Below are 22589 nucleotides of genomic sequence, written 5' to 3'. Positions count from 1 at the left end.
ATACATTGAATTTACCACTTATGAGCCATCTACCTCTTGATTCATCATCTCTCTTTCTTTGTCATCCAAGCATTTTTCCTTTTGACTCCCATGCCCTGGGTAAACATCCCTAAACTTACCTATAACTAAAATTCATCTTATATTTCAGATTATTTAACTTCAAATGGTGAAAAGGAGTGAGAATTTCCAATAGCCAACAAATTGAACTTGTTCAGATGATGGGAATAAATACTCATCTTATTTGATAAAAAACAAAGAATTATCCTAATGGCCTGACCAAGTATTAATCCTTAAACAAATTCCCCAATAACAGAATGTTATGTGTAATCGTCGAATTTTTTTGACCAATTTTTTGGGTCAAATTTGAGGGGTTGAATTTTGCACATGTCATACTTTTGACCTTGGTAAGCACCTGTGTCATTCAAGGTTTCAGGAGCTGAGATGTCTGGGACCGGCTGATAAGTCCATGTTCAGAGCAATGGGAGCACAGATAGGCAGGTGGCCAGGGCATCAGAGGCAGCCAGTGACGATCTGCAGTAGGGGCATCAGTGGGTGGGCAGGCCAGGACAAGTGTCTGTGGTTGGGACAACAGGAGCTCCAAAGGGCAGGCGGCCGGGGCGAGGGTTTGCGGTCGGGATGTCAGATGTGCAGGCGATCAAGTAAAAAATAGGGGGGGTAGATTTTTACAGGGGTCACATGGAAAACACCTGAATTTTGGGCCAAAAAAGGTGGGGAGTCGACTAATACCCGGTACCAACGATTACACAAGTCTATGTGGTAAAGTAATTGATCTCATTGCTTCCAGTATATATTTTTGCCACATTTGCATCCGAGACAAAAAAGATTACATTTGAAATTGTGTTAGCTACATTCAACATTCATTCAAAATAAACTCAAATTTTCTTTTTAGTATTTAATATCAAATTAGCGAATTATGAAAAATGGTCCATTCCCTGAAATGTACTTGTTCATTATACTACACAAAGATAATATTTAATAGAGGAAAACTTTATATGAGGTAAAGATATTTGAGATTGGGTTTATGAGAAGTTAAAGAGATATTTAAGTTTTCGAGGGTCTGTTAAAAAACTGAAAAAGTAATCGATAAACCACATTATTAAATAGTTAAGATTTTCACTAGAAGGGGCATCCATTATTATAAGTTTAATTCAGCAACTATCCATCCATGCAAAGTCCTTAAGTGAATCAGCTTTATGATGTTTTCTATATTTGAATATGTTAAATAGTTTTCACATAATGAAGATTACATTTCAGGAGTATCTGATTCATAAAACTTGAATGATGCATCAACTATTATTTTCATATTTAAAGGCCAATGAAATATAAATGAAGAATAATGCTTCATTAACCATATTTATTACTGGTAAACTATATAAGCCCAGGTGAAACAAGGAAAGACAAACAATCAGGATATCGAAAAGAACATCTGAATATATTCCAAAAGAGGTAAAATCACTAACAGTGAAACAAGTCTGCAGACACTCTGATTGTGGTAAATATACAAAGGTCCCGCAGCATCCACAGGAGGAAAAGATGAGTGATTTACGAAGGTATGAGCAAAGCGTAGGCAGGCATCTAAATAAAAAGATTGGGGGAGAACCTTCACTGTCTGCTGTAACAACGGGGTTCTCTCTGTGTGGCAACCCATTTCAATTCCTCATCCCATTCCCTTGTCGACATGTCCATCCATGGCCTCCTGCACTCTCCAGCTGAGATCACGTTCAAATAGGTGGGGTGGGGGAAGAAACACCTCATATTCTATCTGGGCATCTTTAAACAGATGGCATTAACATTGACTTCTCTGGTTTCTATTAACCCCCCCCCCTCCCATAGCCATGTCTCTTTTTCCTCCAGCTCCCCACCCCTCATCTCTCTCTTTCCCTATCCCTCTGTCTACTTTCCTACATCTCTGCATTCACAAAGCTTCCACCAACACCCACCCCCCCATCAATTCTCAGCTTTTCTCTCCTGTCCTCCTACCCATGTTCACCTATGGCTTCTTGACTGTTGGCCTGTGCTCCTCCCCCTGTCCCTTTTCTCCAACCCTTTTTATTCAGACGCCTGCCTGCTTTTTTCTCGTAGTTTGACAAAGAGTTATATATCATATATTTGCCTCCCATCGACACTGCAGGACCTCCAGCACTTTTGTGTAAACAGTTCAATGAAATGATCCTGCCATGTTCATGGATGTCAATTTGATCTTAAAATCTACATGGATGAGGCCAAACAACAACTTGGGGAACAACATATCGAATTCCATCCGGGCAGCTTAAAAACCAATGAAATTAACATTGTATTTTCTATTTTCTGGTTCCATTATCCATTGCCTCCCTGAATTATTTCCCCACTTCACCTCTCTCACTTTCCAACATCCTATTACCTTGGTCCCTCTCCTCAGGTCTCCCCTTCTTTTTAATTTTCTTCCATCTTGTCTCAAGAAAGGGTCTCTGCCCCAGTCATCTCTATCAGGAGCTGAATCCTTCCAGCTTCCTGTTGTTTGCACAATATTCCTGCATCTGCAGTTCTTTTGTTCCTTTAGAATTTATACTTTCAGGTTTCCCCATCATTGCTTTTGAAAAGTTTCATAGTTTCCATCATAAACAGAGACTAACCTCAAAAGCTAAAAAGGGGAAGGGCCACTTTTTTTTCCTCAGAATGGAGATTTTAAGAGGACAATTTGTTTAAAGAATTGTTTAATGGTGTCTCAAGTATAATTGACTAATGAAACGGTGATCCTTTAATGTCACGATGGGAAGATATCAATATCATTATTTAATCTTATTCAAATATCTCTTTTATTTCAAATGTTAATCCCATTTGATGAAATTCCAGGTTCATAAAAAATTCCTTTACTACCGTTCTTCTGAAAAAAAAATTAGTACAAACCGAATCCGTGCTTTTTTTCCCCCCCCCGAGAGTGCTTTCAATTATCATTTCTAATACTATCCCTGCAAGTCATCAGGAACCAGCAAAATAATGGCCATTTTCATTGGTCTCAAACCATACAATAGTGGTAATAATGAACGAAGTGCAGGTGCACAGATTTGGCTCGTCTCTACTCAACTGGGGGCAAAGATTCAACAAAATAAGCGGCAAGACCACCGAACGAACTTGGAAACAGTACCTCCCCCCGTCACTTTTTTTTAATGAATGACTTTTCTGACGAGTGACAACACATCTGAGGAAAAGAAAACACATTATATAAACAAAAGCAATCCTCCCCCTCCCATCACTAGAACAAAACGGACAGAGAGCAAAGCGATGTAAAGATGAGAGGTGTCCTGGAACTTTGGTCGCCAAGTTGCCAATCCATCTGCTCTGCACATGGAGTTCAGCTCCATTCTCTCCCAGCCCCCTGACTGACACCTCCATTTATTATACTGTGAGTCGGTAACATCAATCTAGTCCCGGATTTCTCGAAACCCTGTGAATGAATAATTGAATTTCAAAAAGACAGAGACAATGTATCGAGGCGACACCTTACTATAACCCTAGACGACAAGGACTAATGACTCGCAGGGCCGCGCTTCCAGAGAAAAGATTTCGGCTGCACTTTTGTTAAAAGGGGACGAACAAAACGGATCTAACACTTGCGTGCTAAGCTTTTGTTTCATAGAACTCCTTTTGTTATGTAGCGAAGTGAAAAATCTCACCTATCTGCATTACCCTTCCAAACACGGAGGTGTCATCTACGGTGCTGCAGTTCCATCGCCTCTCTCTGAATTGGTACTGACATTCCTTGATGCCAGTCTTTGCCCCTTCTCCAATATAAACCATGTGATCTTGGTACAGCTGGCATAATTTCCTCTGCCCCTGCGACAGGCCGCTCAGTTGACCGCAGAGAGGTTGGGCGCCTATAATATACATCTCCGGCTGTTGAATTGGGTTCATAGCCAAAGACCTAAAATTGAATTGAACAAAAAAAAACACACGTTTATCGGGGAACTAAAGAAGAATCGACATCATCTAATAGGGTCGATTTATTTCGACCCTCTTCAAATGTCGTTTATTTGCTGACCAAAGCGACAACGATATTTATTTAAATATATTTTTTAATCTTTAAGCGGAATGCAATTAACATTCAGAACTAACCCACGGCTCCATTAATTGTTTAGATCATAAAAGGAAAATCTATTCGTTTAAGGATAGCTTTCATTTTCATCGAGGCGGTTAAATCATCCAGTGTGGACGATATTTCCGCATTTTGGAAGATGTAATTTTTAAAGATAGACCCAAAAACAAATCACTATTACGACTGAAAATCGTATTGTCTATATTGCATCACTACCTATCTTGCTGGCCTGTGTATGTAAGAGAATTTTGATATTAGATGTCAAAAATTGTACGTATTGTAAAAACGATAGGCCGTGATGCACCTACATACAGTATATTACAGTGAAATTTGATTACAATGTTAAATGATGGATCTTTGTTCAAGTGACGATTCACCATAAAATCCCTTCATTACAATACACTTCCACAATATCTACAATTGCTATTCAATTGTTACTATATACCCTTTATTATTATATACTTAACCAACTCACACAACCTCTCGAAATTAAGATTGATCATGAAATAAATAAAATGGTGAATCGAGTGTGCCAGTACTTGACAGAAAATATAATACAAAATACTGAAGTAACTTACCACCAAGAGTTTGCTTGAACCAGGCTCTGGGAAAAGCTGGACAGTAAAGCGGCCGCCAAGAGAAGGTGAAGTCCAGCCATTGTAAGCCTGGCTGGGGTAAACCCTGCATGGAGCGCTCCCCGGGCCAACAATTGCACCGCCACGGCACTCTGGAAATAAAAGTCAGTCAATCAGCCCAGCTTTTGAATCAGATCCACAAAGCCTACACACTCCAGTTTCTTTGAATATTTTCTTAACGCAGTGGTCCTTGCTTTACCGCCCCAAGCTATAGTATCGGCGGTCCGATTGAATCCCAGCGAATCCCCTGATGAAGACAAGACTTTTATGAGGGTCCATCTCCTCGCTCCGATTGGTCAGGGACTGTCACAATAAATGGGGATAGATTTAACTTGAGGTTTGACATCTGAAAGTAAGATCACGCATTACAGCTTAAAGAGAAGCAAACTTTTCCTCCATCGCCCGTTTTCTCACAGAAACCTAGAGAGGTCTCTCTATTCGACAACAAAGAGAAGGAATATAACTATATTGTTGTCTGGCAAACAGGGGGCGGAGGGCGCCGATCCAGGAATAGCAGCCATCACCACGCCCGTGCTCCTTCCGAGCAGGTCTCGACCACCAGTGTTAACCAAACACCAAATGGATACAGATTGTGGGCTGTACAAACACGATATCCTGGGGTTGAAGGAAGATACACCAACATACCACAACCAGTGCAAGAAAGTCCCTTCCCATCTGTTGAATCGTTCAACAAACTGAATAGAAATTTGGCGTGAATAGACTTTTGGGGCATCTAAAATTTTGAATGATCGAAAAGGAAAATGTAATGGGTAGGGCAGTCGTTTTGGAACGCGTTGAAACAATATTTACACCAGGCGGGGCATCAGGTAATTAGTTCTATAACAGAAGGATGAATAGATCTCATACTCGGGCTTCACATTTGAAACTAGTCTCATCTGTCAGACATCGGGCAATAAAATAATTTGAAAGGACAGGAACTAAACAAGCATGATGCTGAATATTACTTTCCCGGGAATGGGGCGACATCTGCGATGAAAAGCGGACTTTCCAAACATGAAATTATTTCCAAAAAGGAGATGTGTCGTATCTTTGCTGGAATTATCAAAGTGCGGGTGCAGATTCCTCTCAATTGCATGGTATTAATTATGCAGCGACATTTCCTAAATAGCCTGGCGCCTTCTGCTAGGTAAATCGAACATGCACACATCCTTCCTTCCATTTAAAAAAATATATTTAATGTACTGAACCCTGTTTTTTTCTCCTCCATCCCCTACCATCTCCTGTACATGGGAAGGTGCAAATATCTCGTGCTCTAATCCTAAATATTTCCAGGCGGCTCCGGTTTTGCAGATGAAAAGAAATCGCGAGCCAAAACTTATTGAGGTAAAACGCAGACAAACTTCTATGAATTCTTACTTTTTCAATGTCTGATGCGAATACTTCTGCTAGCAGCAGACTGCCCCAGTAACTACCAGTAGCGGGAACCGTGCCCATACAAATTCCTAAAATGCAATTTACCAGATGTTTAAACCGGAGCATGAACTGGCGAGCATTGAGATAGCGTCCATGAACTCTCAGCTGAATCTCTCACCTGCAGTCTATTTGAACAGCAACCCAACCCCATACCGTCCAGACGTCCGCCTGGGAAGCAGATGATTGACCTCACAGCCAAAAAAATGGGGCGGACGCCAGTAATGCAGTGACCCAGAAAGTCCAAGCGATCTAAATTCCTAGATTGTTCAGGTTTAACATCAGGGAGACCAGGCGATTGTTCCCAGGTTATTATATCAACCTCGTCTATTAACTAAAAACGTAGCTATCAATGTTCTATTCTTGCGAATAACATTTCGTGGTTGGATAGCGCGAGAATCACGAGAACAAAATAAAAGTTCAAACAGCCATTCCCGTTTAAATAAACAGATCAATTCATTTTAACCTCCTGTTGGCTTTGTAGAGATAGCCAGGATTTATATTGTCCATCCTTATCTGCCTTTGAGTTAACAGTGATGTGAACTTCCAGCAGGATTTTGACTTTCCTCAATGGGGCATGAAGCATCTCCGACTCAAAATGGCAGTGCCTTGAATGCAATAGACATCTTATTCAACTTTTGCCCTCGAGGTTTGGGAAATCATGTCAAAGGTATTCAAGTGGACTGCTTTGTCCTGAATACTATTTAGCGTTAGTGTTGTTGAAGCGGCATTTTTCTTCCTAGTCCCGTACGTGTTGGAGGGTAAGAGGAAAACCCACGCAGACACGGGGAGAATGTATAACTCCTTACATACAGCGACGGATTTGAACCCGAGTCGCTGGGGCTGTAATAACGTCGCTTATCCAACAAGTGTTAAATATTCCAGTACATTCTTGGTTTATGCCATGTATTTCTGGAAAGTGGATGGGAAGGGAAGGTGCTCAGAAAATGTCATTCACAACAGAATGTCCAGCCTCTAATCTGGTCTTTTCTTCTTCTGGCTATCCATTCTAGGATGGTGAACATTCCTTTCAGTCAGTCTCTGGGGTTTGATGTGAGCGTCCTGGAGTGGGTATACAGGCCGACTCTTGACAGGCACTGCTTGCCACATACTTGGCAGGTGAGGTCTGTGGGGTGGAGGGTGGGGGGCAGCAGCTCTGCTGTGGCACTTAGTTCCTTTCCTCTGTTGCCTAATTGAGCTTGTTCTCAGCAGCATCCACACCTTTTCTGATGGCGTCACTCTGCTGTGAACGATCTTGAGCCAAATCCTCCCATAATGATAGGGCAATGTCAGCTTTGTTGAGGCACCTGTGCACACATCCTTGTATTGCAGTTGCTGCCCTCCTTGTTTTCAGATACCACTGGACAGAGGTTGAAACTAATGGCATTCCAGCTCTAGAAAGGACCTCAATATTGGAGACCTTGTCTCGTCAGGTGATCTTCATCAGAGAACGTATGTAAAGCTGCTGCAGTTGACTCTGATATGGGCACCACGTCTCACATCCATATAACGAGGCTGATAAGACAATGACCCTGTACATCTTGCACTTGGTGGCCAACCTGATATTCTGTGACCAAACCTGATCTTTCAGTTAACCAAATGTAAAAGCAGGCCTTTCTGGTTTTTGACTCAATCTCTACATCTAGACAAGCTGAGGATGTTATTGTGCTGCACAGGTAGCAAAACCTGTTGGCAGAATTGAGAAGAGTGTCATCAATGAGGACAGTTGAATCTTTGTAGCTTGAGCCAGGAACCAGTTGGTACAAAACTTTCATCTTTTTCAGTCACACCATCTAGTTTGGCAGCACTGGCAAAGTGACTGGTGATCTCCGGTAATTCTTCGAGAGAGAGAGTGGGTAACCAGTGCACAGCCATCAGCAAACTGTAACTCATGTGCCAGAATGTCCTTGACTTTTGTTTTTGTTTTCAGTCTTGTGAGGTTGATAAGCCCATCATCAGACTTCAGGTCTGATTTGGCATCCTGAAGAACAGCAGTGAGGAATAGTCCAAACAGAGTAAGAGCCAAAACACAACCCTGTTTTATGCCATTGCTGATGGGAAATGGGTCTGACAACTCACCACACATTTTGATGAGGCCTTCATACTTTCATGGAACTGATAGATGATGTTGGTTAGGCATGGGGGGTGAGTAACCAAATTTTGGTAAGAGCTTTCACAGGCCATCTTTACCAACAGTGTCAAATGCTTTGGTTAGATCAACAAATGTGACATAGAGACTTCTCTGCTGCTCAGTTAATTTCTCTACTCTGGTCTTGTGCTGCAGTATTCAAGTGGTCTCATGAAATTGCATTTCTGACCAATGATAATCCCAGATAGGGGATTCAGGATAGCAGCATCATGAATTGTTAAAGGCTGGTGGGTCAGGCTCTTTCTTATTGGAGAAGGCCTGTCATTCTAGAGGCAATAACTTTACTTTCTACTTACTATGTAACATTTTTTTTAAAAATGATTGCACTGTTGAGGAGACATATCAGGGCATTGACAAGAGTTGGTAATTTTTTGCTGAAGAAAAATTAGATAGACTGGGGATGCTTTCTTTGGAACTTAGAAGCAGGGGAGAAAAAATAATGTTTAGTTACGAAAGGCCTGATAGGATGAGCTGGAAGGGCCTAATTCCCTTAGCAGTAGAGTCAAAAACTAGACGGTGTGACACATTGTTATATTTTATATTGTATATAGTTATGCTTTAAAGGAGATCAATTGTGGCAGGTTTTTCAGTGTAGGACACATCCAAACACTTCAAAACAGATCTCATTTAAAATGCCAGAGCTCTGCTCAAGCCAGACAGGCTCCGAGTGCCTTTGCACGAACTTTTAAGAATACCTAGAAGAACTTCACAAGTAGGTGTTAATTGGACATACTGTGGAGTAATGGATTATTGTTTTAGAAAGTAACAGATGAACAAACTCAGATTAGGTCCAAAGCCGCAGTCTGTCTGAGTGCAGTTGGCTGTTCTAAGAGAGCCATGTGGTTTTCGCTGAGTGAGAGAGAGAATTCAGTTCTACAGTTCAGCAGCAGCAGCAGCTGGGACTGGAACAGGACAAGCTGGCAAGCTTGTGGAAAAACCCAATTTTGAAGACAGGTTGTGAGTTCTTAGTTCAGCCTGGTCAAAGCCTTTGTTGAGGAGATAGCTGGCTGTATAATGTTTCACTAGCAATAAGGGAAATGTGGTGACCTGAATGAAATAGGTTATCATCTGGAAAACCCTGATGGGGCAAGTTTCTTCAGCAAGACACTGAAGTGACTGATTGGAAGGGATCAGTTGTGGGTGTCCAACGAGGAACAAGTCTCTCTCTGAATAGTAATAAGTTAAAGTTTGATCCTGTTTTCATGTTTAAAGATAATTAAAAGCAACCATTTGTCTTGGTGAATTTCTATTGCTGCTGGGTTTTGGGGTCTTCTGGGCTCATAACAGCAAATTTAAAAATATTGTTAGAAGGCTTAAAGGAGAGGACAAATATTTTCATCTAGATGGTGAGAGGACCTGTACCTTACTGGCTGAAGGTGGGTGACAGAAACTTCATCACATTTGATTACCTACTACATGGAGTCGCGGCTCTCGTTTTTGTTGTTGCGGAATTATGCAGCAAATTATTTCGGGCCATTTCAGAGGTTCATATGTGGATTAAATAGGGTAAAGATTGTCTTCATGAACCAATAGAAAAATAGTATTGCTCAGCGTGTATTTTTCATTTCTTATTTATTTAATTAAATGAATGATCACAGCACCATGGTGGGATTTAACATTAATACACAATGAGTTATATAATAATGAAAATAATAATAATCCATAGCCCCTCTCCATTTTGTTCTGGCCTATATTTTCTCATACTTTGATGAAGGGCTCAAGCCCAAAAAGTTGGTTATGTATCTTTATATTTGTTATATAAAGTATGGTTTGACCTGTTGAGTTTCTCCAGCATAGGTTTTGCAGTATGGGTTTCCTCTGACCGCTCTGGTTTCTTCTCACCTTTCAAACTATATGCCATATATGGCATGGTTAGTGTAGCGGTTAGTGCAACACCTTTACAATGGCAATGATCAGGACCTGTGTTTGAATCTTGCGCTGTCTGTAAGGTATTTGTACATCTCTCCATGTCTGCATGTTTACCCTGGGGGCTCTGGTTTCCTCCCACCATTCGAAACACACCGGGGTGTCAGTTAATTGGGTGTAAATTGGGTGGCACTGACTCATGGGCTGAAATAGCCTGTTACTGTGCTATATGTCTAAAATAAAAATAAGGGGGTTGAAGATTAATGGAATTATTTGGGTGGCACAGGCTCATGGGCTGGAAGGGTCTGTTACTGTGCTGTATATTTAAATTTTAAAAATAACATTTAAAATAAAAATTCTGGGGTATAAATTATGTTATTCTTCTCCATAGTTGTCAGAATTTTGTAATTTTTGTATCCCTGATTCCCAACAATTGTAATTTTTATTTCTGGTGACTAAATGTTGACTTTTTAAAAACTATTTCAACTATAATTTTGTGAAAAATTAAACATTTCAGCAGACTGCATAAATAATCTTGTTTTTCTTTATGTTCACACATTGACAAGAAAAAAAATTATATCCAGTATAAGTTAAGGGATAATACCTGTATTCAGATTTCCCAAAATCTATGTGCAAGAAAATCACCGTAAGCCATTAGAATGAAGAGACCTAAAATGGCTGCATTATCCAATATTATGTTGTGTATTTTCAAAATTTATTCATAAATACATAACATACTATTTTTCAGTTAAAAGCTTTGAATCTGATCTGAACTATCTGATCACACACAGCTTTTCTACCAAAACAAAAGCACTTGTTATCCACTCTTGGTTACATCAGCAGATGTGTTCAGTTCATCGCTTGGAGCTGTTTGTAAGATTATCTAGCATCAGTATATGCAGGAAATTAAATTGCTTCACAATACAGAAGTAATGACAGTAAAACTCACAATAACAACTTTTCAATAGGTATATTACAAGAATCTACAATATTCAATTAAATTTGGTCTGGACCTAATATCTGCATTCTGTCTATACAGACAATATCCTACAATGATAAAATTCTATGGCTACACTGTATAATAGGGCCACTAAAATAATTGTGTTCTCACTGTTTCCTCCTATTATTTATGTGTGGAATCTAGCTGCAGGCTTCTTTGTACTATGTGATGTAACTCAGCAATGATATGTCTGTATTTCTGGTGATGGATTATAATTCTATATAAACCTCTTCTTATCTTTTCCAAGTCAATGACAATTGGCAAAAGCTCCTTGGTTAGTTTTGATGCTCTACAGAAGGTTTAGAATGTTACTGAAAAGAAAGAGATTTTATCCCCATCAAGTTTTTGCGCTTTTCATCACCTGATAAAAGTACATTCTCAAGTTTATTCCCAAATAAACATTTAAGTTGTCTATTTCAAGCAACAATTTAATTCTTTTTTAAAAGATGCTACAAATATTGCATAAAATAATTGTTACAAAATTATACCCTGTAAACACCAATTTATAACAAACCCCCTTTCCAATGATCTTAAACACTGTGCCTCTTGTCAAATCTTTAACCATTAATTTTTGATACTCTAAAAGTTGGCTTAACATTGGCTACAGCTATACTGCAAGTACAGTGAAAACAATTTGTGGAAGTAATAAATCCACATCCATATAATCTTAACTCTTTATTACTTTGAAGAGGTCTGTCAGGTTACTCGTTAATGCTCAATTCTTGTGAGAAACTGCTTTTTTCATGCCTCTTGTAACTTTTGATATCTGTATTGATTCTTGCTCACATATATATACCCAGGAGAGAAACAGCCAATGTAACTTAAATTGTAAAGTGAAATTTCTCCCAAAGCAACATAATTCCATGTAACACCAATTATGGTTCAAACCTTTCCTATCTGGAAATCTAAAGAAATCCTACTTAAGAATCAAATAAGAATCATCACTACAACTGGATATTATCATAATGCAATACTGTACATGTCATTAGGAAAATACAATTTCCTGTTGGTTCATGCCAACTTGATTTTTCCTTCAAGTTAATAATTTTGTGAGGACAATCAGCAATGCTGGATAATAGAATTAAAACAGGCAATTTCTGTGGTAGGGTACACAATGTTGTACATCAATAGCCACTTTTCCACTGGCATCCCAGTTAATTGACTGTGCAGTGTCCCGGGATAGGGAGCCATTTGTGCCATTTTCACTGGGCCGCCCTAAACTGGGACAAAACTCATCCCCGGGGATCAGAGTCTTTCACCTTTAACTGGAAATGGGTGACTTTCTACTGTCCCTTTTCCAGTTTTATTTTCAGCATGCCGGCCGGTGCCAGCTGACACCAGGGATATGAGTTGGGATCAAGGTGGTAAATCCCTGGTGTGAAATGATGTCATTTGACACTGGCATGCTGACTGTTTTCTTTTTCCACTGGACCCTGTCCCAGTTAATTCCTGGAACATAGTGCCAATGAAACATCCTGAAAAAAATCTGCTCTAGATAAATAAACTCTAAACACTGATTGCTGTAAAAGGCAGGAGCATCATGTACCGAATAAATTTGAGAGGTTTAGGCTCTACATTGATAAAGTCATCATCCCTTTACTTCAGTCCTCAGAGACTCCATAGATGTCACCTCAATTTTATGTCTTGCCAATTGTATATTGAGGTGACATTTTTGACCTTTTGCCTCAACAATTCTTTGTCCATAAACTCATCTTATTTAAGTAGATTTTTCAACATCTATAGAATACATTCACACGACAGAGAAGAGGTGGGAAATCTTGTGATATGGTGCGAGAACAACAACCTGAATCTCAATATATACAAGACAGAAGATATGATCATGGACTTTAGGAGGACCAGGAACGACCACTCTCCATTACACATCAATAACTTGGTAGTGGACAAAGTAGAGAGCACCAAGTTCTTTTGTGTCCACATATCAAGTGACTTATCATGGAAACACATCTCCTCACTTGTCAGGAGGAAATAACAGCAATTTCCTGAGAAGACTGATGGGCAAGGCTACCGGCCTTCTACAGAAACTCAATTCAGAGCATCCTGACCAGCTGCATCAGTATGGTACAGTTCCTGTAGAGAATTGGATCGGAGGTCAATACACAGAGCCATAAGAGTGGCAGAGAGAATCACTGGGGTCTCCCTTCCCACCTCCTCTGCCATCAATGTGATCTACCAGGATCATTGTCTGAGGAGGACGCGCAAAATCATTGAGGACACCTACCACTCAGCACACAGCATCTTTCAACTACTCCCATTGGGAAAGATATAGTGGTATCAGCGATAGCACTCTGCTATACTTGTGCAATCAGATGATGATAAACTTTAATTTGAACATTTAATTTTAATAGGATTTGGGAAGGGGTTGAGTCAAGGCCTGAATCAAGAACCCACTCAATTTCAAGAAACAAGTGACGTACAACATTGAGACCAACTGATGATCTTCCCTGAGCTCGTCACAAGGCACCAGGTGGGTATCCTGTTGTTAGCCTGGGCCCTTCTGCAATGCTCAGTGGCTGGTTCCACCCCGAATCAGCCTTAATAGTTAGTGAAACCACAAGCTTCAAACTTCTCTTTCATAAAACCATATACCTAATAAATAATAAGGCCAATGCTTAGTTGCTTCCTCTCTTTCCGTTGCTATCTTGATTGCTTCTTAATGTAATACTAGCAAAGATTTTTTTTAAAAAGACATCTAAGTACCTATGCATAATAGAAAATACCAAGAAATAAAAGAGATTTACATGAACAAAAGTATAGGTGTGTTGAAAAACTAAACTCTCTGATCTGCTGAGTATATTTGTTTATGCTCTGAGACAGTCATTGCTAATTCTGGTCCAGGTGAACTCCAGTCATTTAGCTGATTAAGCCCAGGTGTGAGTTTGGGACACTCAAACCTCAGCTCAGCCAGGAAGCTTCAACTGATATTCAGTAGCCATTCAGCCTGGTTGCCAATAACACAGTCTGTCAGTTCATCCACACAGGGTCAGGAAGTTTTAGCCAACAGGGAAAACAGTAATTTACTCAGAAAATATATACTTGTTTCACTTACAATTTGAAATTCAAACCACTGTTTATGATGAACTACTGATATTGTAAATAGATAATGTTTTCTCCACAGTGGGTGGTAGTTCAATGGAATGAGCTGCCAGAGAAGGAAGTACAGGCAGACTGAACGACATCATTTAAAAGGTAGGCGGACTGGTAATTGGGTAAGAATGATGTAGGTGGGTATGGGCATAATGTGGGAAAATGGGATTAACATAGGTAGGCATTCCCAGTGGCATGGTCAAGTTGGACCAAAGGACTCCTTTCTATGAAGAACGGCTGTATTACTCTTATAGCACCCTCAGAGCAGTGTTTCCCAGAGAAAGAAGAAATAGTCCCTCTGAAAGAAATTATTATGCACCTAAGTTTTATATGACCAGCTCCTTATATATTTTAGCTATGTCTCCTCCCTCTAGCGGAAGCATCATAACTCTATCAAACCTGAATAAAGTTATTCCTTTCTTGTAAATTCCAGGGAACACACCCCAAGGATGCTTGCTAAGCCCACCGTTCTACTCTTTTATACACCCATGACTGTGTGGTCAGGCACAATTCCAATGCCATCTGCAAGTTTGCCGATGACACCACAGTTGTCCGCAGAATCACAATGGCGATGAGGAAGCATACAGGAGGAAGATAAATCAGTCGATGAATGGTGTAATGACAACAACCTTGCGCTCATGTCAGCAAAACCAGAGATGACTGTGGACTTCAGGAGGAAGTTAGGGGAACTCAACCCAGTCCTCATCGAGGGCTCAGTGAAAGAGAGGGTCCAGAACTTCAAATTCCTGGGTGGGAACATTTCTGAGGATCTGTCCTGGAGCCTCCACGTTGATGCAATCACAAAGAAGGCTCCTCAGTGGGTAGCATTTGTGAGGTGTCTGAGGAGATTCAGTATGTCACCGAAGACTCTCGTAAATTTATACAGATGTACAGTGGAGAGCATTCTGGCTGGTTGCATCTCTGTCTGGTATGGAGTCACCAACTTTCAGGACAAGAATAAACTCCAGAAAGTTGTTAGCTTGGTCTGCGACATCACAGGCATCAGACTTAATTCCATCGAGGACAGCTACATGAGGCAGTGTCTTAAAAAAGCAGCCTCTATCCTTAAGGACCCAGACCACCCAAGCCATGCCCTCTTCACTTGCTATCATTGAGAAAAAGGAAAGGGAGCCTGAAGATGAGCACTCAGCGGCACAAGGATAGCTTCTTCCCTCTGCCATCAGATTCCTGAATGAACAAAGAAACACAGATACTGCCTTGCTTTATATTTTCCTTTTTCTTGCACTATTATTTATTTTTGTAAGGTGGTTTATACGAATGTTTGCATTGTGATGCTGCCTCAAAACAATGAATTTTTTGACATGCTCATGACAATAAATTATGATACTGATTTTGAAGATCGCAAACAGCAGCAGCAGATTTCAGATTTACTGTCAGAGTACATACATGTCATTACGTACAACCCTGAGATTCTTTTTCTGTGGGCGATGCAGAATTACCACTTACTGGTAGTGCACATCAAAATGCGCACAGCGTATACATGCAAACAATTAAAGAAGTGCACACAGATAACAAATATAAATGAACTGACTGTGCAACACAGAGAGAATTTTTAAAAAATCAATAGAGTACACAAGTAAGAGTCCCTGACTGAGTTTGTAGTTGAGGAGTCTGATTGTGGATGGGATCAGCTGTTCCTAAACCTGGTGGTGGGAGTCTAGAGTCACCTAGACCTCTTTCCAGATGCCAGCAGCGAGAACAGAGCATGTGCTGGGTGGTGTGCATCTTTGATGATTGCTGCTGCTGACAGCAGGGTTCCCTGTAGATGTTCTCAATCGTGTGGAGGGTTAGGCCTGTACTGTCCTGGGCTGTGTCCACTACCCTTTGGAGGGCTTTACACTCAGGGGTATTGGTGAGACCAACCCAGACATTGATGCAGCCATCAGCACACTTTTCACTACATCTCTGTAGAAATTTGCCAGGATTTCCGGTGTCATACCAAACTTCCGCATATTCTGGAGGAAGTAGAGGTGCTGACATGCTCCATGATGCTAGTAGTGTGTTGGGTGTCCAGGAAAGATCCTCTGAGATAGTGACTCCAAGAACTTAAATTTGCTCACCCCCTCCACCTCTGATCTCCTAATGATCACTGGATTGTATACTTCTGGCTTTCCCTTCCTTAAGTCAATAAACACCAGAGTTTTGGTGACATTGAATGAAAAGTTGTTGTTGGTGCACCATTCAGCCGAGTTTTCAATCTCCCTCCTGTACGCTGACTCATTGCCTTTCTTTATACAACCCACTACCATGGTATCATCGGCAAATTTGTAGATGGTGTTATTGTCATACTAGGCCACACAGTCGTAGGTGTAAAGTGAGTAGAGCAGTGGGGGGGCTAAGAACACAGCCCTGTGGTGCTCCAGTACTGATGGAGATTGTGGAGGAGAGGTTCTTACCAATCCTCGCTGATTGTGGTCTGGAGGTAAGGAAATCCATGATCTACACAGATAGATCGTGAGTCCCAGGTCTTGGAGTTTACTGACCATTTTTGAGGTGCCGATGGTGTTAAATGCCGAGCATCCTGATGAATACATCTTTACTGACCTGGTGTTCCAAGGCTTTGTGTAGAGCCAGTGAGATGGTATCCACCATAGACCTGGTGCTATGATAGGAAAACTGGAACGTATCCATGTCTCCGCTCAAACAGGAGCTGATATGCTTCAACATCAGCCTTTCAAACATTTCACCTCTGTTGATATAAGTGCTATTGGTTGATAGTCATAAAGGCAGGTTACTACACTCTTCTCAGGCACCAGTATGATTGACACCTCATTGAAACTAGTTGGTTCCACAGACTGCTGGAATGAGATATTGAAGATATCCATGAATAAATTGGTAAGTTGGTCTGCATAGATTTTTAATACTTGGCCAGGTACTCCATCCAGGCCAGATGCTTTCCTTGGATTCACCCTCCTGAACACAGCACTCATGTCCTCCTCAGTTGGACAATGAGGGAAGCAGCTGAAGGATTTTATTGGCACTTTAAATAAAATTATGTTTAAACAAAAATAAACACAAACTTAAAGCACAGGAAATAGGGGCCTGAGAATAAAATTCAAGGGAAAAAGCACTCACAGGGTCATCACCAGGCTCTTTCTCAATATCTGCTATGGGACAGAGAAAAGGAAATCAAATGAAGGACCATTTCCCAGACAGACACACTTGTAGGGTTGTCCACAGTTCCATTTTGAATAGAGCATCCCGTGAATAAATAGAAAATTGACCGACATGACATCAGTACAGGATGACCTACTTCACATTTGGATCCCTTTAACTGTGTCCATCAGATCAAGCCCTGACTTAAAAGAACATCAATGGGAAAGGTTTTGATCATAGCAGCAAGCAATATTGACTCACTATTGACCTCAAATATAATTTGAGACTTACTTATTTACAGCCACCCACCCAACAGGCATTTCTGAAACTGGTTCAAATAATTCTTTCCTGCATTGTAATTCATAGGACATAAAGTAATAGAGCAACTCAGCAAGCATGGTGCCCTTGAAAATATGGGGCCCACAGCATATGCTACTTTTGCTGCTACTTTAATCCAGCACTGTGTGGTCTGGCCAACATGTGGTTTATTCTACAAGTTAACACTAAATATCAATTAGCTGACTTTTCATAAAACTTCTCCAGCTGCCACAATACCGACTTCCTCCTGTATGGAAGAAGTCATCATCCTGCTCCCGAATATCCATTTCGGTTTCCACCAGATTTGAAATTCCCATTGGAGAACAAACTAATACAAAAGTTGTAGTTTTGGATGATTTAACTATTGGTTACATCATATTCTTCTTTATCTTCTCAATTTGTTCAGCCAAAATTAGCAACAGACGTCAATCCACAATATGTTTGAAAAATATCAGTTTGTAATTTGTTAACCCATTTTATGAGTTTAAACTTGCATGGAATGCATTACACCAGCAATATTTTATTAAATAATGTAATTATTTCAAGCAGATGCATTTTAAAATGCTGAAATTTTTGTGTGTAAATATTCTCAGTAAACTTTGTGTTGAAATAACTACAAACTGTACCAAGACCAGCCAGGGGTCTGATATTTTAACTGTTGAGTGCTATCATTTGGTGATAAACAATAAAGAACAATAAGACTTTAGGTTCATTTTCTGACACCGTGAATAACCTCTTAGATTAAGAATTAGAATACTCAGGAGTGGAAAATTTGCTAAAGTTCACTGTCCAAGTCTGGTTCTTACTTTCATTCTTAGAAGTAAATACAAAGCAAGAACATCAGGTTCATTTATAGTGCTATTCGACCATTATCGAGCATATTTTAAAAATTCTGTGTCTAATAACTCAAAAGAATTTTTGTCTGTATAAAGAGGGAAAAAAGTGACAGGAGACTAACAAATTTACACCACCAATCAACACAAGTAGATTTTCTTATTTTGAAAAACATGACTTTATTCATAAAGTTTTCAGAGTATGTAATGCAGACAACTCGTCACCAACAAGTCATGCCATTCCATTTACTTTGACAGGGTGACATCATTTTTCCTTTCTGATTGCATCTATTACCTTTTTTGACTTCTGAATCAATGAAGTTATCATTATGGAGAAAAATACCCATCATATGAATAATGAACATTGCTACATGATCAGATCAGTTGGCCATGACTGTAACCAGTACCAAAAGTTGCTGAATGCAGTAGGCTGCACTCCTGCAACAAAAAAAAAGAAATGCATGATTTTAACAAGGTATTCCAAAGATTAGAAATGGCACATATGATCAAATATATTCCCTAAGCTCATTTTAATGTGAATATACATTCAAAAGCCACATCAATTTAGTGCACTGACCATCATGCTTTCAGTATATTTGTACTGCTGCACTTCTCCAGGATGGGACCTGTTGGCTGGTGAGTACTGCAGCAGTGAAGGAGGCAGTGCTGTTTGGGTATAACCCACTTGCTTCCATATTAACTTCATTCTTGATCTTTGCTCATAAGATTGATCATCCAGAGCGGAGGCTGTCATCCTCTGCACTACTGCCGAGTTCCCAGAGTTGGTTGCATTCATGCTGTCGCTCCTGTCTTTGTTGGGTTATATTATCAGTGTCTTTTGTTTTTATTCCGTGCTGTGTTGCTTCTTTTGTATGTCTCTTCTTAATCATGAAGAGGAGTTACTGTTGTCTGATGGCAGCTTCCTGCATTGCTTCACTGCTTCGAAAACTTGGACCTGGATTTATAAGACTTTCTTTCTTTCCCTCCCTAATCTGATTCAGTAGACATAAACCTCTGGATCACTTTCCACTTCATCCAAACCCTCTGCACTCAGCAATCGTAGTTGTTGGGGATTCATACTAATGTTCCTCCGTGTTGTTTTGTTACTCTGCAACCCCTTCCTCAGTATCACCTGAGGTGATGTTGAGAGCTGGAGTTCAGATCACTTTGGAGAAGCTATGTTCTGCTGTTGGTTCTTACCTGTCTCACTGCTTGGACTTAATTGTGTCTGTAGTTTGGACTTGTTTTCTGGAAGTGACCTTCCTCCTGACATGTTAGATTACTTGTCTTTCAGACAATTGTGTGCATGGCAATCCTCCTTCCAGCAGTTTCAGTAGACTACTGCTTTAGAGGGAAATGTTTCGTGCTCAACATAGCCTACTTTGTTCCAAGCTAGTACCAATCAAAAAATAACCTGTTCATGTATCCATCCTTATCTACCTTCAGTTTGGCCTTAACATTTCTAATGCTGGTCCAAATACTATGTTGGATAATGTCTGTGTATTTTTCTGTTCCAAATTTTCTGAGGCATGAGCACAATGGTAACAAACACTTGGGTTAAACTCACAACAAGAAGAGGAGTCGCCCATTTGGCCCTTCAAGCCTGCTCTGTTGTTCTATATGATTATAGCTGATCTGCCCCTTTACTCTTCCTCTGCAGAGGTTCCTCATAGCCCTCAATCTTCCCACCTCATGTTTAAATACCTCCAGCCTCTACAAACTTCTGGGGAAGAAAGCTCCAGGAATGTACACATGCTTCCCATCCCTTCTTCTCAAAAGACATTAGCATTTTTAAACTTACAAGAAGATAACATCAAAATCCCCACTGAGTGGGAAAATCTTGCAGTGCAAATATCTCATCAGCACGAAAGCCACTTGCCCCAAGCATGATGTACAACAGGAAAATGCCATATCCCATGGTACAGTGGCTTCATCAAACTTCCCACATGCTGTTGTGCATACCTTGCCCCTGATGTTGAATAGCTCTTGTTGCCATGGCTCCTGGTAAATCATTTTTACTTCCAATGCCAGGTAGTGGCATTAAGTCAACTTAATACATGTATATTTAAATTATGTTAAAATGTTTTCACTTCCAACTTTTCAGTCGGGAATACACTTAATGTCCTTAGTTGTGCAAAACTGTTACTTTATTTGATATTTTAATTACCTGTAAGAATTTAATACTTACTTCATTAAAGTCAGTTACCTCCTGAATTTATGGGCTTGATAGAAAATGTCACTCGACTATGTACAAGGAAGCAAATTCATGCCAACTTCAAATATTTTCTATATTCAATACCCAGGAGCAAAATAAGAATCTCTTTAATGGGGATTACATTGGGAACCAAGACTTTTTTTTCCCCAATGGCCAGTCCTTAGAGCTACAATAGACCTTGCTGGGCCTAAATATCAGTGATTTTTTTTATTGGACTTTGAAAGAGATGTTTTTTAACATAGTTTGGATGATTTTTATCTTTATTTTGAGGATAATCCAAGGATGACTGAATACCTTGTTATTGAAGGAAATAAAAATGGCAATTAAACTTTATTTCTAGGTTTTTAATATTTAACTTTGTAATTTGATCTTGACTGTAATAAAACTTCCAAAAGTGGAATTCAGGTAACTGTATAACAAGAGGATATAGGTTTAAAGTTAGGGGTAAGAGGTTTAGAGTGGTTCTTACAAGATTTTTGTTTTGAAAAAAATTAATTAGAATCAGGACTGTGTGAGTAGTTAATGGAGTCTTATAACATTCAAGTTGTATCTGGACAGACACATGACTCACCAAGGGTTAGAAGGCTGCAAAGCAAATGCTAGTATATCAGATGAGCATTGATAGGCATTCAGTGGTCTGCATGGACATGATAGGCCAAAAGGCATGTTTCAGTACTGTACGATTATATCAATTAATGCATAACAACCAGTCTGGGATGAAGAGCATGCCACAGGATCTGGTGTTCAGATTCAGAGTATAACACAATTTGAGTATATATCTTATAACTACAATGATAAATGAGCAGATACCTTAAGCATACATTGACAGACATCAAAGGTTTATTGTCAGATGGATATGTCTATTTGACTTTAATACAGAAAAGATCAGAAATTTTGGTGCATCTGTACAGTGTATAATAAACTCTCATTTCATTATTTCATACTATTTCTAAGATAGATTAAAAAAGTCATGTCATGATGAATCCTTTCACAAGCTTATTTCTACAGCAGCCTTACAGTTATGAAGATGTGGTCACTATTTTGAAGTATTTATGGTTTTACTGCATCCTCAAGAAGGTAGATATTTTCTGAAATTTCTGAAAAATATTTTACATTGATAATCTCCCTTGAACTATTTTTCCAATTACTCTTCAAGACTTCTCCTTAATAGAACAACTCAGGTTGGGTGAATGTTACCTCAAAAAATAGCTGCGTAGTATGAAATCAAAGTGGCCCAACCAGTGAATGTCACCAATTTCATGGTATCCGCATGAAAATGTTTCCCTGCATAACTCACTAGACAATTTAATTTAAAAAATTAAGAACAATGATTAAGAAAACAATAGACAATATGAGCAAGAAGGGGCCAGTTGGCCACTCAAGCTCTTGCTTTTTACTATGATTATGGCTGATCTGTGCTGGCTTCATCTCCTCTTCTGTGCCAGTTTTCTAGAACTTACAATTCTCTGATCTTTCATTTTGTTTTATCTATATCTTCATTTAAATATATGCATATATCTGGCCTCCATCATCCTTCGGTCAGAGAATTCCACAGATTCTGATGAAGATTGATGATTTTTCCCCACTCCTTGTACATTGCAACGATCAACATCAAAATAAACCAGGTCAATCACACCAACCACCATGTTTGCAAGTTTGATCATAAAAAGAAATTCATTTTTACAGCTGGAAAAAAAAATTGATACATTTTCTCAAACTTCAAATGGTGATATGGCCACAATTGTGGAGCCATTTTACTTACTCCCTGATGACAATGTCTTTCCACCAGCATGTTTTCAAACAAAAATGCTGCCAAATAACCAGGTA

General features: G+C 39.7%; 1 protein-coding gene across 3 annotated transcripts in view; it reads right to left on the bottom strand.

The window, feature by feature from the left end:
* The window catches only part of LOC138745955 (protein Wnt-5b-like), a 110765-nt gene that overhangs the window by 21746 nt on the left and 66430 nt on the right, over positions 1–22589 (bottom strand). For all 3 annotated transcript variants that reach the window (XR_011346617.1, XR_011346618.1, XM_069903565.1), the window contains exons 2-3: positions 4672–4820; positions 3675–3922 (exon numbers count right to left, since the gene is read on the bottom strand). Coding sequence is in view for 1 of the 3 variants with exons in the window: in XM_069903565.1 (XP_069759666.1) it covers positions 3675–3922; positions 4672–4820 (397 nt within the window). In the remaining 2 variants the exon portion in view is untranslated. The remainder of the gene's footprint in view (positions 1–3674; positions 3923–4671; positions 4821–22589) is intronic.

The sequence above is a fragment of the Narcine bancroftii genome, chromosome 11 (assembly GCF_036971445.1).
Source record: "Narcine bancroftii isolate sNarBan1 chromosome 11, sNarBan1.hap1, whole genome shotgun sequence".
Lineage (NCBI taxonomy): Eukaryota > Metazoa > Chordata > Chondrichthyes > Torpediniformes > Narcinidae > Narcine > Narcine bancroftii.
Note: the sequence above shows the minus strand (reverse complement) of the source record. Positions and strands in the feature narration are given on the sequence as shown.